The sequence below is a fragment of the Lepisma saccharinum genome, chromosome 11 (assembly GCF_977018435.1).
Source record: "Lepisma saccharinum chromosome 11, izLepSacc3.1, whole genome shotgun sequence".
NCBI classification, from domain to species: domain Eukaryota; kingdom Metazoa; phylum Arthropoda; class Insecta; order Zygentoma; family Lepismatidae; genus Lepisma; species Lepisma saccharinum.
In genome coordinates, this window is record NC_139239.1 from 12,305,681 (window position 1) to 12,330,866 (window position 25,186).

Here is a 25,186-nt window from a genome sequence, read left to right on the forward strand (position 1 = left end):
CCATCCAGAGGACATCCATAAGATATCCAGGAAGGATATGATTTAGACATTCTCAGGATACTTTTGGATATGTTTCGGACATTCTGTAAAACATTTTTGGATATGTTTTGGAGATTCTGTGGATAATTTTTGGATACATTTTGGGGATTCTGTTAATCATGTTTGGACATTCTATGGATCACTTTTCGATATTTTTTTGGACATCGGTGTGACTTGCTTCATGTGAATGGGACACTATCTGGATGCTCTTATTTGATTCTGCGTAAGGATATATTCTGAACTAGACTTGGACTTTATCTGGTCATTATCTTGATATCACACATATTTTGTATACAAAAATAACATTCCTGAACTAGATTTACGCATATCAAAGATTTTGTGCATATAACTAGTATTCATCTCTCTTGCACCCACACATGAACATATGCACACAAACAAACACACACATCCAAAAAATGTTATACAGTACATTCACATGTATATCCACGATAAGAGGAATATGCATCAAATTTGAGTTCATTCCTGACTACCACATTTAAGCACTGCAATGTTCTGAGTCCAAACTGATGTAGGGGAGTGAGAAACAAAGGTAGCAAAGGAACTTTCACCTGGCCTTGCGAGCATGCGCGACTCGCTTGGCATGAAAATTATGCTATGGTTTAGGAGGAAGTTTGTGACTTATTTGAGACTGCATCACAAAGTTTGCGAACTAACATATAGTGAATGACTGGACACTAGGAATGAACCTTTTAAGGTATATCAAAACATGTATCTCAATTTTTTAATAATATGTGAACATATATAATTTATCCCATGAATATCCAGCACTGGAGACCTCATGGATATCCAGGATGGGACATCCTCTTGTTATCCAGGTTGGGACATCCTCTGGATATTCAGGATGGGGTGTGTTCTGTTATTCTGAAAAATCGAATGTCCTGGTTTGACTTGAGTGAAACTCGTATATGTATGTATATGTTGTTGTATACTTCATATGAAATTTTTAAAAAAATATCATTAATTTTTACAGGGCCCTTTGGAAGTTAGTCCTGTAACAGGCCGGTTGGAACCAACTTACCCATCATGGAAAAGAAATTTGTTCCGCTACTTCGTCAGTGTTCCTGTTATCTGCCTTTGTTTATTAGTAGTTTTTGTTGTCATGTTCCTCATTCTAGAATTACAGGTAAGTGCTATATCTTTTCAAATATTCAAGTATCAACTTTTTAAACTTAAATTTGAAGTGACACATATAAGGAAACAGTGCTTACTAATTACATTTGCTCTTTGCACAATGCTCAAGTTAATAAAGCATATTTCCTCTAAATATTCAGAATAGATTTCAAGTAAAATTGAGAATGCATACTCACTGGAAGGAGAACACAAGCATTTGTGTAAGGAAATATAATTAGTATAATGACGTAATAATAGTGATTATGCATTAATGGACATATTTAGAAAAGTATATACATGCTATCTGTTACTTATACAATGAATGTATTCCTGATAGTTGATTTGATTTGATTTTTGTTACTTAGTGTTGCTTTTCTGCCACTTTTGGCTAATTGCAGTGATGTGGATGAGTGATGATATGATGAAATTGATGAAGGGTCACTCACAAAGAACACCCATGCCTGGGCATCATATCATGCTGTGCCAACCATTCCACCATGGATGTTGGCATATTCCTGATGCTGTCACCTTGTAACATAGGTGTTCATGCTTGACCAATATTGGAGGCCATATACAGAGGCGTAGCAAGGGGTGGACTGCCCGGGGCCTTGCGCCTGAAAGGGCCTCGCGCTCTCAGGTTTATACAAAAAAAAATATAATAATTAGAAGTGAGAAAAATATGTGAAAAAGTTATATTGTTTGCCCGGCAATAAAAGTAATACTGAATACGTTACATGTTTAGCATTTGAGAAGCCACGTCTCTATAAACAAACTAAGAATAAAATAATTTTCTGTTTTATCAATTCTCTGTCTATTATTCATTCATTTTATGCGCTTCGAAGCAGTGTTAGAAATCTTTGAACCTAAAACGGGTTGGTTTTTGTCTCCAACGGTATGCTTGGTTTAAGCTTGATGAAAGAATTTGAAACACACACACACAGATAGGGTTACTAAAAATTTTAATTCACGAAAGATTTTATGGCAGTGTGATATATATTTATCTGAATTCTGATATCATGAAACTCAAATAATAGAATAGTCTTACTTATTGTTACAAACTTGCAACCCACAGTGGTAGATGTTGCAATGTATTGAAATCCAAACCTTATGCGGCACGGTGACAACAAAAGAGACGGAAAAAATCCAACAATTTTCCTTTGTTTTGGAGTTCTGTTAAACACAAGCGTTATTGTGATTGTTGTAACTGTAAGATCTTTACTGCTGACATATTTTGAAGCCTTGAAGCCAGACACAGCAATGCACACAGAATGCTGTGCACGGTAACAAGCGGTTCTTAGCGTTGCTCGCTTTATTAACTCTCCACTGTGTTTAGTGTTCGGTAGTGATATTACAGTAATGTCGGGTAGAGATCACGATGTGGGAAGAAAATTCTCGTCTGGTGTGTCTCAGAGAAAAAGAAAAGCTGAAATAACAAAACAGAATAAAAGTTCATGTAGTGCACTGATGAAATATCTGAAAACAAATGCAGGGGAAAGTGTTGCAAGTGATGTTAATGAATACATGAAGATGAGTGTCAACCGGTACATTCAGAGGATGGTGCATGTGTAGATCATAGTGTAAGTAAATTACATTGTGTTACTGCTATAGAAGATAATTCGAGTTCCTGTTCGTCGGTAAGCAAAGACTTAGCGGAACCAAGTTTCAAAGATCCAGGTAAGTGGATATTACCTGTAAGTGATCAACAGCACTGAGAAATAGTACGCAATGGTACATTGCACCCTTTGCTGAGTGACGAACAGTACCCAAAGGATGATCAGAGTAGACATTTTAGCAATTTTCACTATCACAGAATAATGAAAAATGGCGAGAACTTGAACAGACGTTGGTTAGTATATTCCGTCTCTAGCAATTGCATTTATTGTTTTTCATGTAGATTATTCTCTGTAACACAGACCTCCCTAGTGCTAAGCAGATGTCATGACTGGAAACATGCTCATAAGCAGTGTGTTACAGAAACATGAAAAACAGTGAAAGTCACATCAACTCCATATGAAAGTGGCTTGAATTAGAACAGCGTTTGTTACAAGGGAGTTCTATTGACCATGTAACACAGTCACGTATTCAGGAAGCTAAAAAGCACTGGCGCGATCTCTTAGAAAAGTTGATAAGCGTAACACAATTTTTGACTTCTCATAACTTGGCGTTTCAAGGACATAGAGAAACATTATCTACAGGAGGAAAAACAGGAAATTTTATAGATTTAGTGAAATTGCTTTCTAAACATGATCCAGTACTACAAGAACATTTCAGGTGTATTCAACAAAATGAAATTCACGATTACTATCTAAGCCCTGAAATTCAAAATGAACTGATACAATTAATGTGCAACGAAGCCAAACTTGCCATGCTATCGATATAGAACGATATCGCGTCAATTCTGGAATATTCAGAAATTGTGAGCGAATTCAGCTCCAGGAAGAGCAGAGAACGACATTTTTAGGGTAAGTAAAATAAAATGATAATATTTTCACTTTCATAAGTTTATTATTATTATTGTTAAAATTTTGCTAACGTATGACTGGAGGTTTCATATCGAACAACACTGTGTTTCAAATTTAGAAAATGGAAGGGGGCTCGCATTTTAATCTCGGCCAGGGCCTCGCGATATGCTGCTATGCCACTGGCCATATATACACAATGGTTTCGTAACATTCTGTATTTTTAAAATTATTTTTGTGAATATAAACATTTTATGTTCTGGTTTTGTAAATATCTAAATATGAAATCCATTAGAATCACCTTGATACATGCATTAAATAAAGAGGTTCATGAACACTACATAGAAATTTAAGCAAAAAAAAATGCAGGCTCCCTCAGGACTTAAACCTGGGTCTCTAGCATAATGTGCCCTTGCTCTAGTAACTGAGCTTCCAAACCAGCCCCAGTTTCGCCTGGTTCTTGTCTTCACTGATTTACCTTTGTGGACTTTGCACTTGTCAGTGCTACCACAACAGGATCTGTTGCCTTTAAAACTGTCGATGGTGTAATTCATGTTCTTCAAGGAACATTTACCATTTTATATTGGCTTTGTGAGGATCCCTTCATCAATTTCATCATATTATCACTCATCTTCATCATCGCAATTAGACAAAAGTGGCAGAAAAGTGACATAAAATAAACCAAATCAATGAATCAATTTTTGAACTAACGAAAAACAGAGTTTAAAAGCAAAGCACGACAAATGATAACATGTTTTCTTTTTAGGGATGGTGGGACAAACTGATTAAAGATAGAGGCTATCCATTCTGCCTTAGCTATATTCCAAAGATATTCTTGGCACTTGTGATCATGTTGATGGATGATGCATATCATAAAGTTGCTCTTTGGTTGAACGACAAAGGTAAGCAAATTTCAATTTTTTATTAATTTGCTAACAGTGAAACTGAATTTATGTGTAGTGTGATGAACATTGGAAATGATACCACTTGTTATTTATTACTTTTTAGTTGAGTTTTAAAAATCCCAAGATTTGTGTTTATATTAACTGATTAGTTGATGCAATCTAGTTATAAATTATTAGTTTAGGAAGTGGAAATCATATTTTTTCTCAAATGAACAAAATTGTTGGTTAAATATTTATTTAGTCTATTTATAAACTATAAGAAGGCTTCTCATTTCAAATTTAATCTATAATTTTTCTACATATTTAACTGACCTATCAATATCATTGTACAACAAATGATTTGATGAACAGAAATAAATCAACTTAAATTGTGCAAAATACCAGTAAAAACTGAGTTTTGATTAGAAGAAGAGCAAGATCTTAACAAGTAATTGACTTTGAACCATGAATATATGTTTTTAGTGATACAATAAAATTTTGGTACATTTTCTCGCAGAGAAATTTGTTTTCATTACTTTTTTTGTACAAGATGCTCACTTCGGTAACAGTGCAGATCAATAATAAGTAATATTATTACATATAAATTACAGTATCTCTTGTTAATATTCAGGAATAAAGTACTTATCTGTGAAACTGATTTATCAAAGTTCTATTAATTTCATGTACATTGCAATAATTTATGTTCCCAAGTGGGTGGTGGCCACCAAAATTTATTAAACTTCAATAAATCAGTTTTGTGGATAAGAAAGTACTTTTATTAAAAATAATTTGCTACCACGTTTTTCATTCCCTGAAACATAAATTACAGTATTTCTGTAAGAAAGAAATCCGTTGTCAGCTCTGATGACTTAAATTGTAGAAGGGCATGTGAAATTGCACGTTAATATTCCGTAAAGTTGTAATTCAGAATGTTTTGCTATTATCACACACACAAACACACACACACATGCATTTACACACTCAAAAATATTTCTTTGTAGTTTGCATGGGTAGTTTTCCATTAGATATAATAAGCAGAATAAGCAAATTGCATTTTGAAGCTGCTTTAAAGGATACTATTTAATGTGCATCCATAATACTTTATATTGAATTTGAGTAATTAGAGGTACATATGAGAAATTTATAAATTTGAAAATTTCTGCAGCAATATTATGATTACGATAATGAACTATTTTAACATTTCATTAAGATAACTCCTGACATGAACACAATAAGAATTTTTATTTGTAACACTGTATTATTCTTCTATGTTTTTCTCTTCTGTCTGAATGGCTATCAAATCTGACTACTGCAATCTAATAAACTCTTAAGAATAATCTGCATGTAAAACACACAGAGCCGTAGCTAGAGTTTTCTGTGCCCGGGGCGAGAATAAATTTTGGTGCCCCCCCCCCCCTACACTCACCTTGTTGAACTTCTGTTGTTTTTTTTAAGGGAGGGGTAGAATAATTTGTTGTTATGCCTTACTTAAATAATGTCGTTCATTCAAATTGACATTTCATTTATGCTAATAATTGTAGCAATTGTATGTAATTGTAGCAATTACAACTACCGAGTTGTTTGTACGTATACACGTATTCTTCTGAATCAAGGATCATTATTGACCTCTCGGTGTGCGATGATAAAAAATCCTTAAAATGAAACTAATCCATGCAAATATATATATATATATATATATATATATATATATATATATACATATACAGGAATAGAGTTTTCTGTGCCCGGGGCGAGAATAAATTTTGGTGCCCCCCCTACACTCACCTTGTTGAACTTCTGTTGTTTTTTTTAAGGGAGGGGTAGAATATATATACCTTACCATATGAATAGCATATATATTTCTTAGGTAGCAGAAGAATCTCTAAGAAAGATCTTTAATGTAATGTTTTTTTAAATACATGAAACACTTTCAAATACCCTGCAAAGTCATTGTATAAACTAGCTAAAATCATTCAGTATTATTGTAATGTTTATAAAGTAAAACCTATTTACACTGCAAAATGTTATACTGATGAGCTGAAATCAACAACAATAAAAACAAAAATGTATTAAGAACTACAACCAGTACATGGTTATTTGACAATAATCTCCTGTGTGAACATACTAGCTACAGTTTCACTCTTCTTGCCTTTCGAGCAGTAAAGTCATTAATAACATCATCCAATGCAAGTGATTGAACTCTGTACTTCTCAACAGACAAAATAGCCAGGTTAGTCAGCTTTTCTTGACTCAAGGAAGAATGCAAGTAATTCTTTATAAGTAAGTAACTTCATGAAGTAACTCACTTCCGTTGATATCCTCAGGGTATAATAAAGCCAGATTAAAGATTTCCTTTCTCAACATTTCTTCTGACATAACTGCCATATTTCTTGGAATAATTACGTAAAAATCCTCCAAAACTCCTTCCATTAGCTTGAATCGATCGCCTATTTGTGACAAAATTGAATCCAATGCACAAAATAAGCTCTTCCTAATGTTTTGTTCATTTATGGCTACACTTTCATCTTCTGTAACTTCATCGAAAAACTTGGTTTTCTTTTTGAGACACTGTTCTCTACTTGCAATGTTCATATCATCGCAGATCTGTTTGCTTTTCTCAAAGCGTTCGTCACAATTGTTTCCCGATTGGCAGACAGAAAGAAGCTTTGAATTCCCTATATCTACTGTAACAGATAGGTTAACATCGTTAATAGCTCGAAGGATATCAGCCCAGCAGAATAAGAACACAAGAAAGTTAAACTTCTTAAAGCTGTGTACCAGGCATTTGACACCGTGTAACTGTTTCGGGTGACTCTTTTGAGAGGTCACATAATTCCTCCAAAGCTGCACAGACATCCGGGAATTTGGTACTTAGAGATTGTACTGCGTTTGCTTTTGAAGACCACCTAGTTGCTGATTGACTCTTCACAGTCGTGTGGTTTCTATTTCCAGCGCTGAAGAATCTTCATTAGCATCTGTGGATTCAACATTTTTCTTCAAAAACTTCGATAAAATTGTTGCACTTCTAATGTCCTCTTTCTCTCTTATCTTCTTTCTTTTCCTGTTTTGAATCCCAGAAAGTTTCTTGGAAGACATCACTTATAATAATTACACAATTTCGGATACACACAGCTTCATCAAAAGCACATTGACTATACAATAGTCCTCGCAAGGTGAGTGTATAGTTCGTAGTAGCTACATCTAAAATAGAATAGCATGAGTGATTTTGTGAAGTTATGAGAGCATCAATTCTGATTCCATTTTGCCCAGTCGCTGCCTTTTGTTTCGCAAATTTTGTTTATCATAATGCTCTGAATGGGTCATTGTCGCATATGAAAATGCAGCCACTACTGACAAAGATCAAAGACGTCTGAGTAGTGTTGTGTCTCGATGCCAAGCAGCATAGACTTTTATTTATTATTGTTGTTCTAAGTGACGTGCACTCTCGTCCTGTACACCTTTTAGCTATTTGAAAGCTGCCTGGAAAGATCATTGAAAGAGCCAAAAAACCATCACGACGTATTCTTTTAAATGTCATAGCATTTTTTTCAAGAGATATTAGGAAAATTTAGTACAGTTGTTATGACATGCAGACTTATGGTGACCAGACATACACATTCAAAAAAGAGAACAGAGCATGGCGAAAAAGGAGGACAAAGTCATAAAAAATAGGACACCTCAAAAAAGGGCAAAATATTTGCCATTACTCATAATTTAATCAATATTCTCACCAACACTTGGCTCACAGATTCTTCTCCGATGATCTTTTTCAATAATTTGCTCTTACCTTTAAGCAACGAAAGCAGTCTCCTAATCTATTATTTAACATATGGCAATCATAACTACGAATATCTATAATTTGAAGCACAGAATTTTACTCCATTTCCAAGTCTTGGATATTAGAATGAAATATACCCATAAGAATGCAAATATAACAAGTAAGCTTCGCTTTAACATATTTCCAAAAAAAAACTAATAAATATTTTATATAGTTTAGATTGGGTCAAGAAATATGATTTTAATGCCACGAACATTTCCAGCACACTTTCAACAGCAGGGGAAAGTGACATCCACCTTTACCTCATATTCATGTCTTCCATCCTCTAAAAACTGGATATTTTCTTGCGAGATGATTGTTGAATTTACACTTTCACTTCGTTATATCATAAAATTAAGTATTACTTAATAATCAAAATTATCACTACACGTTTCTGTATCGCATATTATGTATAACTAGGGACGTGAAGTTTTCGTTTTAACAATAACACCGAAAAGTTTAGGAAAGCAAAATAAAGTTTCTAAAATGTATTTTGGTAGGTAAAGGAGGCAAGTTTTCGGTGTTTAGGAATCGCGAAATAACGCGAATTGTGCCATTTTTCAGAATAACACCGAATTTTACACCTTAACGCGAAAAACGCCACGAAATATGGAATATAAACTGGGGATAACTCTTCTTCGTTTTTTTAAAAGAAAAACTGCCTGAAGCGCTATTTTGTCATTTGCGGTCTAGCTGGGGATAGTTCGATTCAAAAGAGATTATCATGCTTCATTTATTGTAGTTTTACGCAGACATGACTGACAGTGTTTAACCTCGTCCTGAAATAGAATTCGCTCGGGGGGGTCTTCCCAGAAGGAAAATTTAGTAGAAACGGGAAAATTTTCAGGGAGCAGCACCTGTTGTGCTCCTGAGGGGGGGGGGGGGGGGTGAAGGACGTGTGTGTGTACACAAAACTGTATTATGAGGTCACAGAGGGATTTTCTGGCATTGTTAGGGAAATGTCATGTGTATGATTGTGTTAAAAGATTTGGGTGTTATCATTCAATAAACATTTCATATTTATTGGCTGATGAGATGAAATAGTTTTCCAAACACAAGCAAATTGGTAATTTCTCACAAAGGTAAGCCATAATTTTTTGTCATTAAAACTAAAATTTGTCTCAATTTTCCAGAACTAAGACAATGTGAAAATCGTAAGCAAAAAAAGAAACAGTAATTTTGCTCTAAACCGTGAAAAATAACACCGAATTGCAGTAAAAGATAACATCCAAATTTAGGGAAAAATAAAACGAGAACTTCACGTCCCTATGTATAACTCGTAAAGGAACTGGCCGACCTCCGTGAAGTGGTTAGCACACCACCACAATGCCATGGGTCCCGAGTTTGAATACTGGCCTGGGCATGGATGTTCTTTGTGAATGCCCCTTCATCTAAATCATAATATCATCACTCATCTTCGCGGTTAGCCAAAAGTGGCAGAAAAGCGATGTAAAATAAACCAAATCAATCGATCGAAAAGGAACTGCACAGACTACATGCGTTCCAGCAGTCTGGCATGCGCTCGGAGGTTGAACAACGAGTTAGAATAATACGAATGACTCAGTCGGGAAAGTGGTCGTGTTCCACTCCCAGATGCTAGGTGAACATTGCTCGAATACTTAACGTGCCCCAAGTGATATGATGATCCTTATGTGTTGAAGCATTCTCTATGTAGCACAGTTGCTTTGATCGATGCTATACTCTTTCCAAAAAAAGGAGGACATTTACAGATTTCTAAAAAATCCGCCCGGATGCCGGACAGACACCTAAAAAGAAGGATAAAACAGGGCGTCTGGTCACCCTATGCAGACTGCAGTTTACACCAATAGTATTTTTTCAACTGCATACATAATTGGAACTATTCACTAAGAATTTGTAAAACATATCCTCACTAACAAACAAATAATATACAAGTATATGTATATAAATTGGATATTTATTTAAAAGAAGAGCTTCTTGTAATGAGAGCGCAGCGAGCAAAAATATCAAATCAAATATCTTTGCAAACTGGCAATGATATTGTTTTAATAGGGCACCAAAACTTTCGAGGGGATTGCATGCATCCTTTATTACAAGTAATTTTCAATGTTTTTCTTCTTGCCGTTCAGCACCCCCTTCCATGGGTGACCGCCCCGCTGCCCCCCCTAGCTACGGCTCTGAAAACACAATGAAGCATGGTGTTGATTACATCACTTCTATCTAATATCCAGATGAGACTCTTTATGAAGTAGTTAAGGTTTTTTTTTTTTTTTTTTTTTTTTTTTTTTTTTTTTTTTTTTCAAAGTTAGAAGAACACAAAAATATTAAAATTGTTTTACCATGTTGCAGAGTGTAGTTGATTGAGAGGAATTACAAAATCTTTTGATTTTTTATGTGGAAGACGAAATTGTAAAATTCAAGTAATAGAAACCAAAAAGATAAGGAAGTAGACTTGCGTACGAACATTTATTTGTACAGCTAACACACACATTTTGATCATTTAGAAGTTGTTTTGTTAAAGTAAAATGAAGCCTTCGCATGGACGTAACTTGAAATTGAAATGCTAATACTTTTCAAAAAAGTTAATAATAATTTTAAAGCTTTGTACTGAGACCATATTTCCTTGCACTTCTCCGTGATTTAGACAAGGATTATAATAATATTTAAAGGATTCAATTATAAATAGATATATAAATCATTCCTCAAAGATTTCAAGTATAGTAATGATTGCTTCTTATTTTCATATTCCAGAGAACTTTAGGGTAGAAGAAAACTATCAGAATCATCTAATTATTAAACTTATTCTGGTCAGTAGAAAAATATATATACCTATACATACATAAATTTTTCTGTTACTTTCCTGTCCTTTCCAAACAAAATTGTATGTCAGAGTGAACACCCTCAATGTGGGCCATTCCAAAAACTATATGGCAGAATGTATTATCATAAAGCATGTATATTTGAAAGAAAACTATTTCATTTTAAGTTTGTCATGACTATCAGCACGAGATAATGTTTTTAGCTTCTGGAATGGACTCATGGCCTACGGGTATACGATCAGCTCAGTGCTTCTGTTGCTGCCCCATTGTTTCTACACCTATGTTCTCCTGTACCTTAACAATAGCTTTCTAGGAATGATAAATATTGTCTATTATTAAGACAATGTATTTAATATGTACATGTACATATACCCTGGAGCTTCATTAACCTGTACTTTTAGAGTGAGTTAACAATATTCAGCGATAGAAAATCTTATAGTTTCCTCATTATGTAACATCTTGATACAAATAACTTGTAGATAGAATAATCTTGTTACATAGAAAATTTTGTGTATGTTTTGATTTGAAAATATGGTAACCTAACTCGTGTTTTAATATCTTCCTTATATATTTGTTTCATTAAATATGTATACCCATTTAATCCACTCTGATTGTTTTCTTTACAAATTAAATTAATTGTGGATAAAAATTCTGTCTTAATTTGTTGGTTCATATTCTTTATACAAATGATTATTGTTGTTATTCCTAGAGAGACACTAGCTTCTCTATGTGATACTGAGTTACTTTTGTGTCATTATTATACTTACAAATATCTTTCACTACATTCTCATCTCATTTTGATTGATTGATTGATTTGGTGTTTTAAGTCCATTTTATGCATAGTACGGATAATTGGGACTGGACCTACAGTTAAAGTGGCATCTGAACCACTATGTGCCTCCACCGGTATCGAACCCAGGACCCCTTGATTACAAGGCAACAACGCTACCACTGCGCCATCGGAGAGGCCCTCTCATGTCATTTGTATATAACTACAGGAACATTTACTAGCATGCAAAGAGGTTAGAAAGACAAGGAAAACAGTTTTTTTATGTGATCATTGTCGTATTTGTGCTATCTTATTTTGCCTCATTTTGTCCTGCACTGTGGCTCATGGTCTAAGGTGTCAGGCTTTGGGCTCGGGCTACCGGACATGTGCTAGCTTGAGTCTCCTGGGAAGAAGTGTAACACATTTTCTCCTGAGATGTGTATGGGACCACCATCGTGAAGAAATTGGAGAGCTAGGGACGAGTAGTGTAACCCAGTCTTGGAAACCTACAACGGCAACTGGGGGTTTGCAGTGCTGACCACACGTCACCCCGTAACTGGTTAGATGATCTCTAACCTGTGCTGAGGCATGTGGGAGTGAGGCCAGCAATCGCTAGGTAGACCCTGGCTCTCACGGGCTATTGGGAAGTGCCTCAATTTCCTGCTTCTTTAGGTTAATAGTAATGATGATGAATGATGTTCATATGAAACTGAGACACAGAAAAAGAGAACACCCATTCATGTCCAGGCTGCAACTTGAAGCTGGAACCTTTGATGGCAATTTTGTGAGTAACACAGCCAACATGTTTGGCTAGTGAGGCAGCTTAGTTAGTGTTCTGAATGTTTTAGTTTTAATTATGATGACAGCAACTCTTTCTTTTATACTGTTTGTTTGTACAGAACATATAACTTACAGTGCAATTTATTAGCAGAGGAAATACAGTTTACATTTCTAAAGATATACTGGGTGTTTCATAAATAATTGAGGGATTACAAATTTTTTTTGTAAGTATAGTATTGAACTTATGTTAATGAAACCAGTCCAGAACGATCGAGGAACGCAAACAGTTTATGCGTGTATGTTTTGTCAAGTTGAGAGTTCATATCCCTGCCGCTAGGTGACACTCAAATCACCCACATCACTCACAGTGTTTTGTGCAATGTTTAGTCACCAAGATCACCGGACCTTACACTGTGTGACTTCTTCTTCTTCTGGTTTTTAATCAAAGAGAGGGGGTATTCGTCTCATTGGTGATGTGTGATATCGCAGCCCTAAGGGAGTGTATCATTGCAGCAATAGACAGGCCCATGTCCATGCGAGTGTGGCAAGAAGTAGACTGTCGTGTTGATGTGTGCCGTGTTACCCATGGTGTACACATTGAACATTTGTAGGTGTGAGAAAATAAGTGTTTGAGTTCCTTGTTCATTCTGGACTGGTTTAATTAACATAAGTTCAATACTATACTTACAAAAAATTTTGCGACCCCTCAATTATTTATGAAACACCCGATATATTTCTCTTCAACAACATGATCAGGCCGTACCACTCAGAGATATTTCAAACAAACACACTACTTAATATAATAATTTTGGTTTACTAATGTAGTTATTAATTTAGGCAGGTTACTTTTTCAGGATATTTGTATTGAATACTTTGATATTTTTTTAACAGATAAAAAAAAATGTAACATTGATACTTATGTACAAGTTATAACATATTTTTGTCATTTTTTTACTCATGCAACCCCTGCTCTATATATTTATGTTTGTTTAAGCATATAACATAGGTTCAAAAGTTAATTATTGTTATATTTTTCATAATTAGAAATAGATTTAAATAGTTGGTGTGAAATTATATTTTTTTTCTTACAGATATCTTCATTTTGATCATTAATAATTTTTCAAGTTTTTTGATAGATGAAGCAGCACCTGATATTTTTGACTATAATTATTCTGAGTAATTATAATTTTATTAATATTTTTGTCCTGTAATTTTTAACATTTTTTGTATATATTTTTGTATTCTTTAAATGTATTCATTTACATAATTATCAGTGTTTCTTAAATTTGGGAGTTTCTTGTACCTTTGTAAAATTCTGAAGGGCACCAAACAGTATGTATGGTGTGAATTAATGTATACATATTGGTTACATTTTTATCATTTGCATCACTATATTTGGTATATTATATCTGACCCACATAAGATGTGATACTGTAGAAACCTAACAAAAATGCACGCTCAATGAGAATTTGGAATCTGGGTAACGATAAAGGTGATATATCTCCCATGTGTATTGCACCATGTCATGAGGGCACATAGGGGAATGTGGAAGCAGGGCTCCAAACATTCTTGACTTAGGCCATACTGGAGGTGATGCAATTCACATCTGCTCTATCTGCTTTAACCACTCTCCCTCCCTAGGTACTCATCGATAAAGTGCCGGGTGAACTTTAGAGCAGCTTTACTCAGAGACATTCATCATGGAAATCACCCATCATGAGAATTAAACTCTGGTCTCCTGAATGGCAGTTTGATATCCTATCAAACTCAATTTTTGTCCAGTGTATTTATATTACATTTTGGTGCACATAGGAAATACTTGTTAGCTGTCAATATCACCAGGAAAAGGACAGCAGAGTATATTGCAATATGGCTCGTTGAGACAAATTCCACATATTCATTAAATTAGGCACACACAGGAGATGTACTATGTAGATCTCGAAATTCCACATATGTAAAGAATAAAACATTCTCATGAAAAACAGGGTCAAGTCTGTCTGACTTGGTAACTTAGCAGTAACTTTTTCCAGAGGCCTGGGTTCAGGTCCTAGTCAAACCTTAATATTTTTGCTTCGTTTCTACAACCAATCAAATAATGCTCGATAAATTTGTAAAAGCATGTTTTTATTTTGATATAAGTTATTTTTCCTTCATTAAATCATTGCATCGTAGGCATGAACATACACCCAAAAACAAAATAACATAAAATGCAACACATGTGGATTAAATGGGTATATCAAAAGAAGTAAAACAGTGTAGAATTTAGTTCCTGACAAATAATCCATCCTGTATCAAATCTGGTTGCCTGTAACCTATTTTAGAGTTCTGTTAAAAAAAGCATGATTTTAAAAACATTTTACCCATGTATTGAAAGTCTTATGTTAATTTTGGGAACAGGCACAGTTGTCCTGAGCCTGATAGTAGCTCTGAAACAATATCCTAATTTCCTGCATGTCAGAATTATTCATCTTTAATATGTGTGTGTGTGGTATTTTTTTCCAATCGCCGAAACGTGTGTTTTTATTTTTTTAAGAAAAGAAACAAAAGCCTTACGGTTCAGAATATACTAAATTTCTTTCTCTTTTTAACCAGAAAACTACAGACTTGACACGAAGTATGAAAATCATCTTATCGTCAAAGTAGCATTGGTTTGTATCTATATGAGAATTAATGCTTGTTTTGGTGTGTTTAGATTAGAAAGACTTAGCTGTGCTGGCATGGGCTTGTTCTATGTTATCAGTAGGACTATAGGTCTTAACATAGTCAAGTACAACTCCTTGCTTATCCTTCAAATCCTCTGCACCAATTTGATACACCATTTTGTTCGTTAAGTTTATTTCGTTTTTTGTTTCCAAATTTGCTTCGAAAAGAAAAGGCACAAAGTTCTTGTGTAAAGTACTAGAGCTTCAGCAAAACTGTCAGAAAAGTAGTACAATTAGATGTACACATGTAGCAATAAGCATAAATAATCAGTTAGTTGATATTTTTTTTCATATATTTAAGGTGAGTACTCAATAAAACTTATAAACTTGCAAAAAGATATATAAAAAATAATAATTGCTGTTAATAATATTAGATTCACTTGGAATAATGTCTCAAAAGATTAAAGTAGAACATAATGAAAAACCGTAAAAAACATTGGCTTTTCCAGATTTAATATTATCTGCCTTACTATCCATTGACATGTATTTTTGTTTTATTTTTTATCGTTGCAGTTCCAGTTTGTCAACTCATTCCTGTCTCTGTTTTACATTGCATTTTATTTACAAGATCAAGAACAGTTAAAGGAGGTATGTATTTTATGTTAATTAATTTACTAGCTGTAATATTCTCCCCCTTTTGTTGTCCTTATCTTAAGAAACTCCACAGTCTTATTTTAACAGACCCACAAAAAGTTGATAAATCACAATAAGGCTTCAACATATGAAGAACAATTGAGTCATGCATTGTAATTTGAAGCTATACATAATATGAATTTATAACACAGGGGCACAAACTTTTGAAAATCATTCAAACTTTTGAATTATACGTTCACAAAAATAATTCAGAAATCTTCCCTTCCATGTATATTAGTGTACACCAACAATGCATCATTGCTAATATTTTTTAAAAGATCTATTATTTACAGATTGCAATAGTCACTCCACTGATAATTGTATAACAACAACAACATGATAAATTGTGGGCTCGGAGACCAAAGTTGGCACCACTGTATATACAGATATTTTGTCTTTGAGTCAGCGGTGTAGTAGCTGCTCCTGCAACTCTTGCAATGCAGGAAGGAGGAAGGGGGGTGCAGAGGCCCTCAAGGCTACATATGTACTCTCAATATTCAAATACATAATGGTGGTTATATGTGAAAATTTGGTAAGAACATGTGATGCATGATTGGGTGACTGAATGAATTTGGGGAAGGGAGGGAGGGGGTGGACTCAGTCCGATTAAACATCAATGCCACAAGCTGGAAATTGTTTCGGGTAAACTGTTGTTTATTGCTAGTGAAGTTAACTCTACTGAATTATTCAACAGGTGTTGCAAATAACACCATCAATTTTCATGATAGGCAGGCAGTTCAGTTCAGTTGCTTCCCAGTAACCTGTCATACGACATTGCCTGCGATAATAAGTCATGTGCTACAACACTGCTTTGAGACAACTCTTTTATGTATTGGTTGAGACCACCACTGATCTCTTACATGTAATGTGTACCAGGCACGGTTGGCCCTATAGCGCACATGAGCAGTGAACCCCCAGTAATATATGATAATCACCTCAAGAATGAACAATAAACAACGTCTTTACCTTTTCACAATATTTCGCTAAAATCGTTACACAATAAGTAATGTATTTGTGTCCCTAACACGGCAAACTCTTTTGCTGAGAAGCAGAAACTGCAAGTCGGCTGCTCCGGTGAAGACCCTCAGTTGAACTCCCACAGGACAGCTCATGCCATAGTATAAGCTCTGGCGGCAGGTGGAAGCTTGGGGTAGCTATATGGGCAAAATACATGGAAGAGGATACTGCCGAACCTTTATCTCCAAAACAGTCATGTGCAGTTTGTTCTCTAGCAGAAGCTGCAGCCATGGACGTCCGCAAGATTTTTTCCAGGGAGGGGCAAGGAAGGTGTTTTTTTTTCCAGGGGGGGCAAACAAGGCACATTTTCCTCAATATTAGTGTTGTTTCCTCAAAAAACATTGCTTAAATTTGAATTTATCATATTCATGCAATAATTAACACATATTATTGTGGCTGTAATGAAATTATATGTGAAAAATATATAATTTTTGGTTGACTTTCATTCTCCAGCTGGGGGGCCATGGCCCCCCTTTTTCCCCCCTTCCGGACGCCCATGGCTGCAGCACAAGGCACCGTTCTCACTGCTTCCTTCCTTTCAGTGTTGCACTGTGGGGTTCAAGTTTGAAGTGCACACATTACATATTCAATCTTCTCTTTCTATCATTTTTGCACCAAATTACTTACAATAAATGCAAGATTGTGGCAGAGAGGATGAGTAGAAATAAAAAAAGCTGGAATTAGATGCGTTGAATTAAAATAAAAGAGATAAATTATCAAAATAGCTTGTGCATGCATTTAGAGGTTTTTCCTTAAAGGTGGACACACTTCGGGTTCGCGAAAGTGAAAGAATGGCATGAAGAAAGGAAGACGTGACTTGCTGTCAGTGCCAATGTCTCAAGTTTGTTAGTTTTAGAAGTGCTTGGATATTTGCTGGAAAGTATTAAATGATGCTGTGAGTGAAGCGAGGGATGGACTTTATCTAGGTTATGTCATTGATGCAGTGTATATGTTGCTGTCCGCGCAGGTAAGAAATGACCGCTAGAAATGCACATAATTAACTCAAACAAACTTCCTTGTCTGCTGAAGGAAAGTTAGAGGTAAAGCGTGTGCTGGTTGACCAGCTCCAAATTTGAACAAAACTGTCGCGTATCACATGCACATGCCATTAGTTGCAATTTCCCTTTAATAAATGTAGGACCAGTTCTGATTAGTTTGCATGGGCATCCGGAAGGGGAAATGGGGTGCCGTCCCCCCGGGAAAATGAATGTCAACCAAAAATTATACATTACATGCATACAATTTCATTTCAGTCACAGTAATTTATGGTAATTATTATAAAAGCGTTGCAGTAACTTCAGACTGAAGGAGTATTTTTTGCCCCTCCTGGAAAAAATATCTTCCTTGCCCCTACCTGACGACGTACATGATTTTCCAACAAAAGCACATTTTTTTCATATGGGTACCTGGGGGAAACCCTGGGGGGTAAAGGCGGTCAGGGGCGTGATGCTGATCACATCACCCCCACTCACGACCGGATCAAGAAAGTGTGGGGCGTTACCCCCACACCCCCTATACGCCTTCATGGCGTGGTGCTAAGCACAGGGGAGCACTTTACCTTTACCTTTACAATTTATTGTATTCTTAGTCCTAAATGAAACCTTATATTCCCAGGTGAAAAAATTCTGGACAAACTTTTTAAGCCCCCCCACCCCATCCTTTTGTTTAAAAATTTGCGGAAACTGAATATGTGTCACATGACTTCAATGAACCCCCAGGAAAATAATGCATGAGCCGCGCTGATGTGTACTCATTCATTTTCGCCAACCTCCACGGCGGAATGGTTAGCAGAGTGTAGTACGATGCCAGGGGGTCCTGGGTTCCAATCACAGCCCAGCTCAGCATGGGTGTTCTTTGTGAGTGTCCCTTCATCAACTTCATCATATCATCACTCATCCTCATCTTCACAATTAGCCAAAAGTGGTAGAAAAGCAAAGAAAAATCAATCAATCAATCATTCGTTTTCATTGCAGCAACTTGCAGCTCTTCTCATAGCAAGGCAAGTGATCGGAAACATCAAGGAATCGGCGTTTCCTTACTTGCTAGAACAGGTGCGTCTTGCTAAGCTTAGTTTTGATTTATTTGGTGCTTTGAGTCCATCTGAAGAGAAAGAAGATGGGGCCGTTGAGGAACCAGGAACAGACACACCTGAAAATCTCGAAGATGAAAGTCCAAAGAAGAAGCAAATTAGTCGAAATATTAGCCAAGCTGAGTTGGAAAGTTCGTTGTTTAAGGTGAGAAATATTTGTATTTGCTCTTTCATTGTGTAAATTCTGTTCTACATTCATTGTTTGGAAGTAATGAGTTTTTTAAAAAAATTAGATAAATTTAAAATTTTCATATTGAATTTTCTTATTGAATTATTTTCATATTTAAATATATTAAGTTTTTTAAATTTAATGAAAATTTGTTGGTCACATCAGTAAAAAAAGGGTAGAGCATGCTTGCAGTGCATGCATCAAACATATGCAAATTTCAGTTTATCTAGAATGAAGTAACTGAAAAAGTTACTTCTTAAAATAATGGTTTACTTTTATAAAGTAAGTTTCCAAAGACTGATTATATTTTTAAAGTACCATGACTTTTCTAAAAGATTATAAAAAAATTCAGAAAAATGTTCCCTATTTACGATGTGGTAGATTCACAAACTTCTCTTGTGAGGAGGGGCAATGGCTTCTTTTGGTAGTCAAAAATTAGATTTAGTGAAGTTTCAGAAGTCATCTTAGAGGATGATCACTTAATTTTAGACATCCAAGAGGTGGTGATTGTCACATTCTCTTATGTTGATTTTCAATTCAGTGTTAGTTTTGGCTGACGTAGAGGGTGATTACTTAATTTAAGATGTCAGGGAAAGAGAGATCGCTAGTTATGCATCAAGGTGATGAATTATCGCAATTTATTGTTAATTGTAGAGGGAAGTGATCGCTTAACTTTAGATGCCAAGGTGATCACTTGTTTCAGTTGTTATGGAAGGAAGGAGGGTCACATTCCCTATTAACTTAATTGGGTGACTTATTGTATACTTTGTTAGAATTTGTATGTTGCTGCAAAAATTACAAATATGTATTTTTACAAAAATGCTTTATGGGCTAACCAATGACAAAGTCAATTAAAATCAATAGGCTATTTATATATATATATATATTGCAAACAGACAGAATTGTTATTATTTTATACAAAGATGTGGATTGCAATTGCATGCTGGTTTTGTTTGAATACTATTAATTTAATGAGAATGCTTTATAAACTCATGAATTTGCATAACAAGACTATATAGATTAAGTTCAATTTTTAATTGAATAATATTCATTACATACTTTGATGTTATATTGTAATATATATATCTATTGCAGTACGATGGAACATTTGAAGATCACTTGGAAATGTTCATCCAGTTTGGATATGTTGTTCTCTTTTCTTCTGCCTTTCCCATGGCAGGTCTTTGTGCATTATTGAATAATATTATTGAGATTCGCAGCGATGCTTTCAAACTGTGCTTTATTTTCCAAAGACCATTTGGACAGAGAGTTCCAAACATAGGTACCTGGCAGGTAAGTTTAAAATTTTGCTTCTCCTTTTAGTGGAGAGAGAATAACCTGCAATATTCTAAGTAACTAACGTTAGATCATCTGTATAAAAATCGATATAGAGCATCTGTTACTAGGGCTGCCAGATTTCTAAAATAAAAAAACGGGATGTAGAGATTATATAGACATGGATATAGTTAAATTTATTTTTTATAAAATTTTTAAACATTACAAAATCAATTGCTGTTTAAAGCATTGTTAATCCCTAATTTTTAACATTTTGGCAAAATACACTGCTCGCCATTAAAATTGCAACACCCAGAAGGAAATGAGATAGAAACACGAAACTTGGCAAATATGTAGTTCATAATAAGATAAGAAAATGATTACAGTTAGAGCTCGGTGGTGTGACATGTGACACATAGAACATGGTTGCATAACCCCAAGGAGCTAGTAGCGTGTGCAGCCTCCACGGGCAGCAATAACTGCTGCAACACGGCGAGGCATGGACAGAATGAGTCTATCAATGTCTGCTTGCGGTATGGCGTCCCAAGCGGCTTCCACACGGTGTCAGGTCTTCAACATTACGTGCCGGAAACCTGAGTTGGGCCAGCCGGCGACCCACCATGGACCAGACATGTTCAATTGGCGACATATCCGGCGAACATGCTGGCCAAGGAAGAAGGGGCACGTGGTTAGCTTCCATAAATGCGAGGACATTCCTTGCAACATGGGGGCACGCGTTATCCTGTTGAAAAGTGTCATTATGCAGTGCATGGATTAATGGGACAGCAACAGGGGTGAGAACCTGTGTGATGTACCGTTGGCTGTTCAATGTCCCTTGAATGCGTACGAGACGCGAACGAACACCTATTGCGATGGCACCCCATACTATGATACCCAATGAAGGCCCTGTGTGATGATGCATGATGCAGGCGTCATGAAGCCTTGTGCCACGGTGCCGCCACACGCGTGTACGTCCATCATGATGTTGTATACAGAAGCTGGATTCATCAGAGAACACTACAGCATTCCACTCCGCCATCCATGCACGATGGTCTTGGCACCATCTCAGACGCAAACGCCTATGCTCTAGCGTCAGAGGAATCCGCAACAGTGGGCGCCGGGAAAAAATTCCCTGGTTTGCCAAACGACGAAGCACGGTTCGTGGGGACACTGGACATTGTAAAACATCCCGTACTTCATGCGCAATCCTCGTTGACGTGGCCGTTCTGTCTGTAAGGGCCATGCGTATCAGACGTCTGTCCTCTCGTTCCGTCATCCGACGCGGACGTTGTGAACCTCTACGTCGCTCTACAGTGCCTTCCTGGACCCACTGGTTTCATATACAGATCACTGTGGATGCATTCCGTCCTACACGGGCACTGATCTCACGGTAGGATAATCCGCATTCACGGTATGCAACAATTCGGCCACGATCGAACTGGGAAACCTGCTGGAATCGCTGCCGTATTCGACGACGTGGCATTGCTGACCGGTTTTAACACACTACACTCACGACCATGCACTTTCACTGCTCTTCTGCACCTATCTGACCTGCTACAGGTACCACTTACCAGATGGCGTGGCAGGCGCACATAACGCATGACGGCCTTGAACACCTAATCATTTCCTTCTGCACCTCTCCTCTACACACTGTGCACTTTTTGTCCGATTCCGATTACTCCTTCTGGGTGTTGCATTTTTAATGGCGAGCAGTTTATATTAATATTTGAGTGAACTCTTGGCGTCCTTTAAAAGGACATTTTTTTCTAATGCATTACTATAAAATTCAGAACATGACTTATTCTCATTCACTAGAACTTGCAATATGCTTTCCACTGTCGTTAAGTCCAGCCGATTTTGTTCTTTGGTCCACTGAACAGTCATCATAGAAAATATGATGTATAAAATGATTTTGAAATTTGAATTCGTTATTTCTTTAGCTAAATACGGAACAAATGGGCATCCCAAGAACATTTTCCGGGATAACGGGACATTTCTTGAAAATAGGGGACAATCCCGTATATACGGGACTGTCTGGCAACCCTATCTGTTACAAATAAATTTAATTTACAATTTTATCAGTACAATACTTTCTGTTTTTCAGTCTTTGCATGAAGATCTTGAAATGTTTTATAGTGTTCCTAAAGTTGCTTTTTCATGTGATTTATTAACATTTTAATTTTTTTTTTGCTGTTTTTCAAAAACTCTGAGAAAATATGTTTTTAAGTTTGTTATTATTTATACCAGTAGCATGCGGTTACCATTTAGATAGCCGAAGTACTGAATATATAATTTTTAAACAAACAATAGTACATCAAGGGGCAGGCTTGCCTTGATAAAAAGACCACATGCCACTGCTTTGCGGCAGTTTAGTCTTTCACGGGCTCCGAAAAAATGCCTCTTGACACTTTTGGGGAGTCTAAGTATCCTGGGAATTATGCAAAATTTGCATTGCTTAATGAGCTTACTGTGCTCATGGCACAGTGCTATATGTACGGGAAACTTTGTCTTTACCTACACAAGTGATATAAAACAATGTGCACAATATTAATGTGTCTGTAAGTGATAATCAAATGTGATTCAAGTGAGTACGTAACATCCACAGTAAAGTTTATTTCTGCCATCAACATATCTCTGGTGGATATGCCATGTGCAAACTTTCTATAAATAAAAACTCTGGGACAGATTATTTTTGCCTAGTAAGTCTTAAAATAATAATTGATGTCACCACGTCAAGAGTCCAGTTATTTTTGTTTGAATCATGTGTCATTACTGCCCAGGAGAAGTACTCATTGCTAACCAAAAAAATCAATTAATTATCCCTGTTTACATTTTATTCTTGTGAAATAATCAATGCTTATATTTTGTTTCAGGATGCAATGGAAATTATGGGAATAATAGCTGTACTTGTTAACTGTGCTCTTATTGGGTTATCTGGACAAGTGAATCGTATGTTTCCAGAAATGTCAACCACACAGACAATTCTTCTCATTGTTATCCTGGAGGTGGGTTTAAGATCTTATTTTGCAGTACATCCATTTTTTTTTCTACTTTGTTAAAAAAAACTATGTTTTAATTTTCAAACATGCCAGAGATCACCATATTTACATATTTTAGAAATAAATATTAACTTCATGCATTATGAAATATATTTTGTATTAACTTATAGCTTTTGGAGACTCAAAAGCCAATCAACTTTCACATCTATTTAAAGAAAATTTAAAAAGTACCAGAAAAATTGGAACAGTGTGACACAAGTGACATATAGTGAATAAGCTTGAAATTAACTGCATCAACTATGATCTAGATTTGACTCCATTTGTACAAATTACACTCTTCATAGTAATCAACATACCAGGTCCTGAGCCTCCTAAATGATACAGTGGTACCATTGTCACCTTATGATAAAGGGGTCCCAGGTTTGATATCCAGTGGAGGCACATAGTGGTTTGGATCCCACTTTAAACTGTAGGTCCAATTCCCAATCAGCCTATTCTGTGCATAAACTGAACTTAAACAACTTCAATAGACCAGATTCAAAACAACCTTTTTTTAATGGTAGCAGCAAGACACTGAAATCAATAAACAAATATAAATATATTTTTTTGGAAGTAACACAGGGTAAATATTTAACTGTGCATTAGTTATGAATATAAATAATTACTTTTCTTTTAGAGTAAGTATGTAAAAATGTAGTGCTTTTATGTGAAGTTACCATTAACCAGTTAAGCATTTCATTTATTTTTGAAATGACAGATTAATCTTTAAAGATTAATGAAGAGGTGAAATATTTAATTCTAAAGGTACTAGCAACATTTTGTCAAGATTATGAAATTCTAGGTTTCCAAAATAGAGAAAGAAGTGGAAAGAGTAGACTATTAAAGTACTTTTTTAAAGAGTACGGCATAATTTTATGCAAGACGAGTTGCAGACTTTACTTCTGATATTTCAGAACTTTAGAATTGACCAATATTTACATTATTCTCTTCCTTTTTATTCCAGCATGTTCTGTTAATTCTTAGGTTCATTATTATATATGCTATACCAGATATCCCAGATTGGGTTGCAACCGAGATGGCTAAAGTTGAATTCTCACGGCGGGAAGCTTTCCGTCGCTATTCATCAACGACTTCACCTGCTGCTCAAGATGCAGCTTCGGCTGTGTCAGGTTTAGTTATTGGTCGGTGAGTAAATTTCAAATATTTGACCTTTTTTTCATTTTTAATATGAATACCAAAAAAGACATATGGTTGGTTTGGAAGCAAAGGATAATTGGTACGTTAAGAAATACATTTTACACACACATACACACACACAATAATGAGAAAGTTCATTTTCTCCATTGATTGATTTAGTTATTTTACTTCTCTGCCAGTTTGGGCTAATAGTGAATATGAGGATGAATGATGAAAAGGCGAGATGGATGAAGGGACAATCACAAACATATGATGCAACACGAGCACCACAAAGGATTATACTGGCTGAGTGTGTAGACACAAGAGCCTCACTGTGTGGAAGTGAGATTGACGTTTGGATGTCTTTAGAAAGTGTCACCCATTACACAATTTTTTCTATGAATGAATCTACAGTCACAGACACTTCTGGGTTGTATCAATACCATTGG

The 25,186-nt window shown here is 35.7% G+C and overlaps 1 protein-coding gene across 2 annotated transcripts in view; it reads left to right on the plus strand.

Annotated features, from left to right (window-relative positions):
• Nucleotides 1-25,186, plus strand: part of wwk (anoctamin 8 white walker) — an 81,364-nt gene that overhangs the window by 49,094 nt on the left and 7,084 nt on the right. Inside the window, exons 8-15 of one of the 2 annotated variants that reach the window (XM_083130733.1) lie at nt 1,031-1,183; nt 4,396-4,531; nt 11,061-11,116; nt 15,893-15,967; nt 19,003-19,263; nt 20,383-20,580; nt 23,436-23,567; nt 24,565-24,746. In XM_083130733.1, coding sequence (XP_082986859.1) covers nt 1,031-1,183; nt 4,396-4,531; nt 11,061-11,116; nt 15,893-15,967; nt 19,003-19,263; nt 20,383-20,580; nt 23,436-23,567; nt 24,565-24,746 — 1,193 coding nt within the window. Of the gene's footprint in view, nt 1-1,030; nt 1,184-4,395; nt 4,532-11,060; nt 11,117-15,269; nt 15,326-15,892; nt 15,968-19,002; nt 19,264-20,382; nt 20,581-23,435; nt 23,568-24,564; nt 24,747-25,186 lie in introns of both variants that reach the window. The other variant, XM_083130732.1, reaches the window with a different exon arrangement.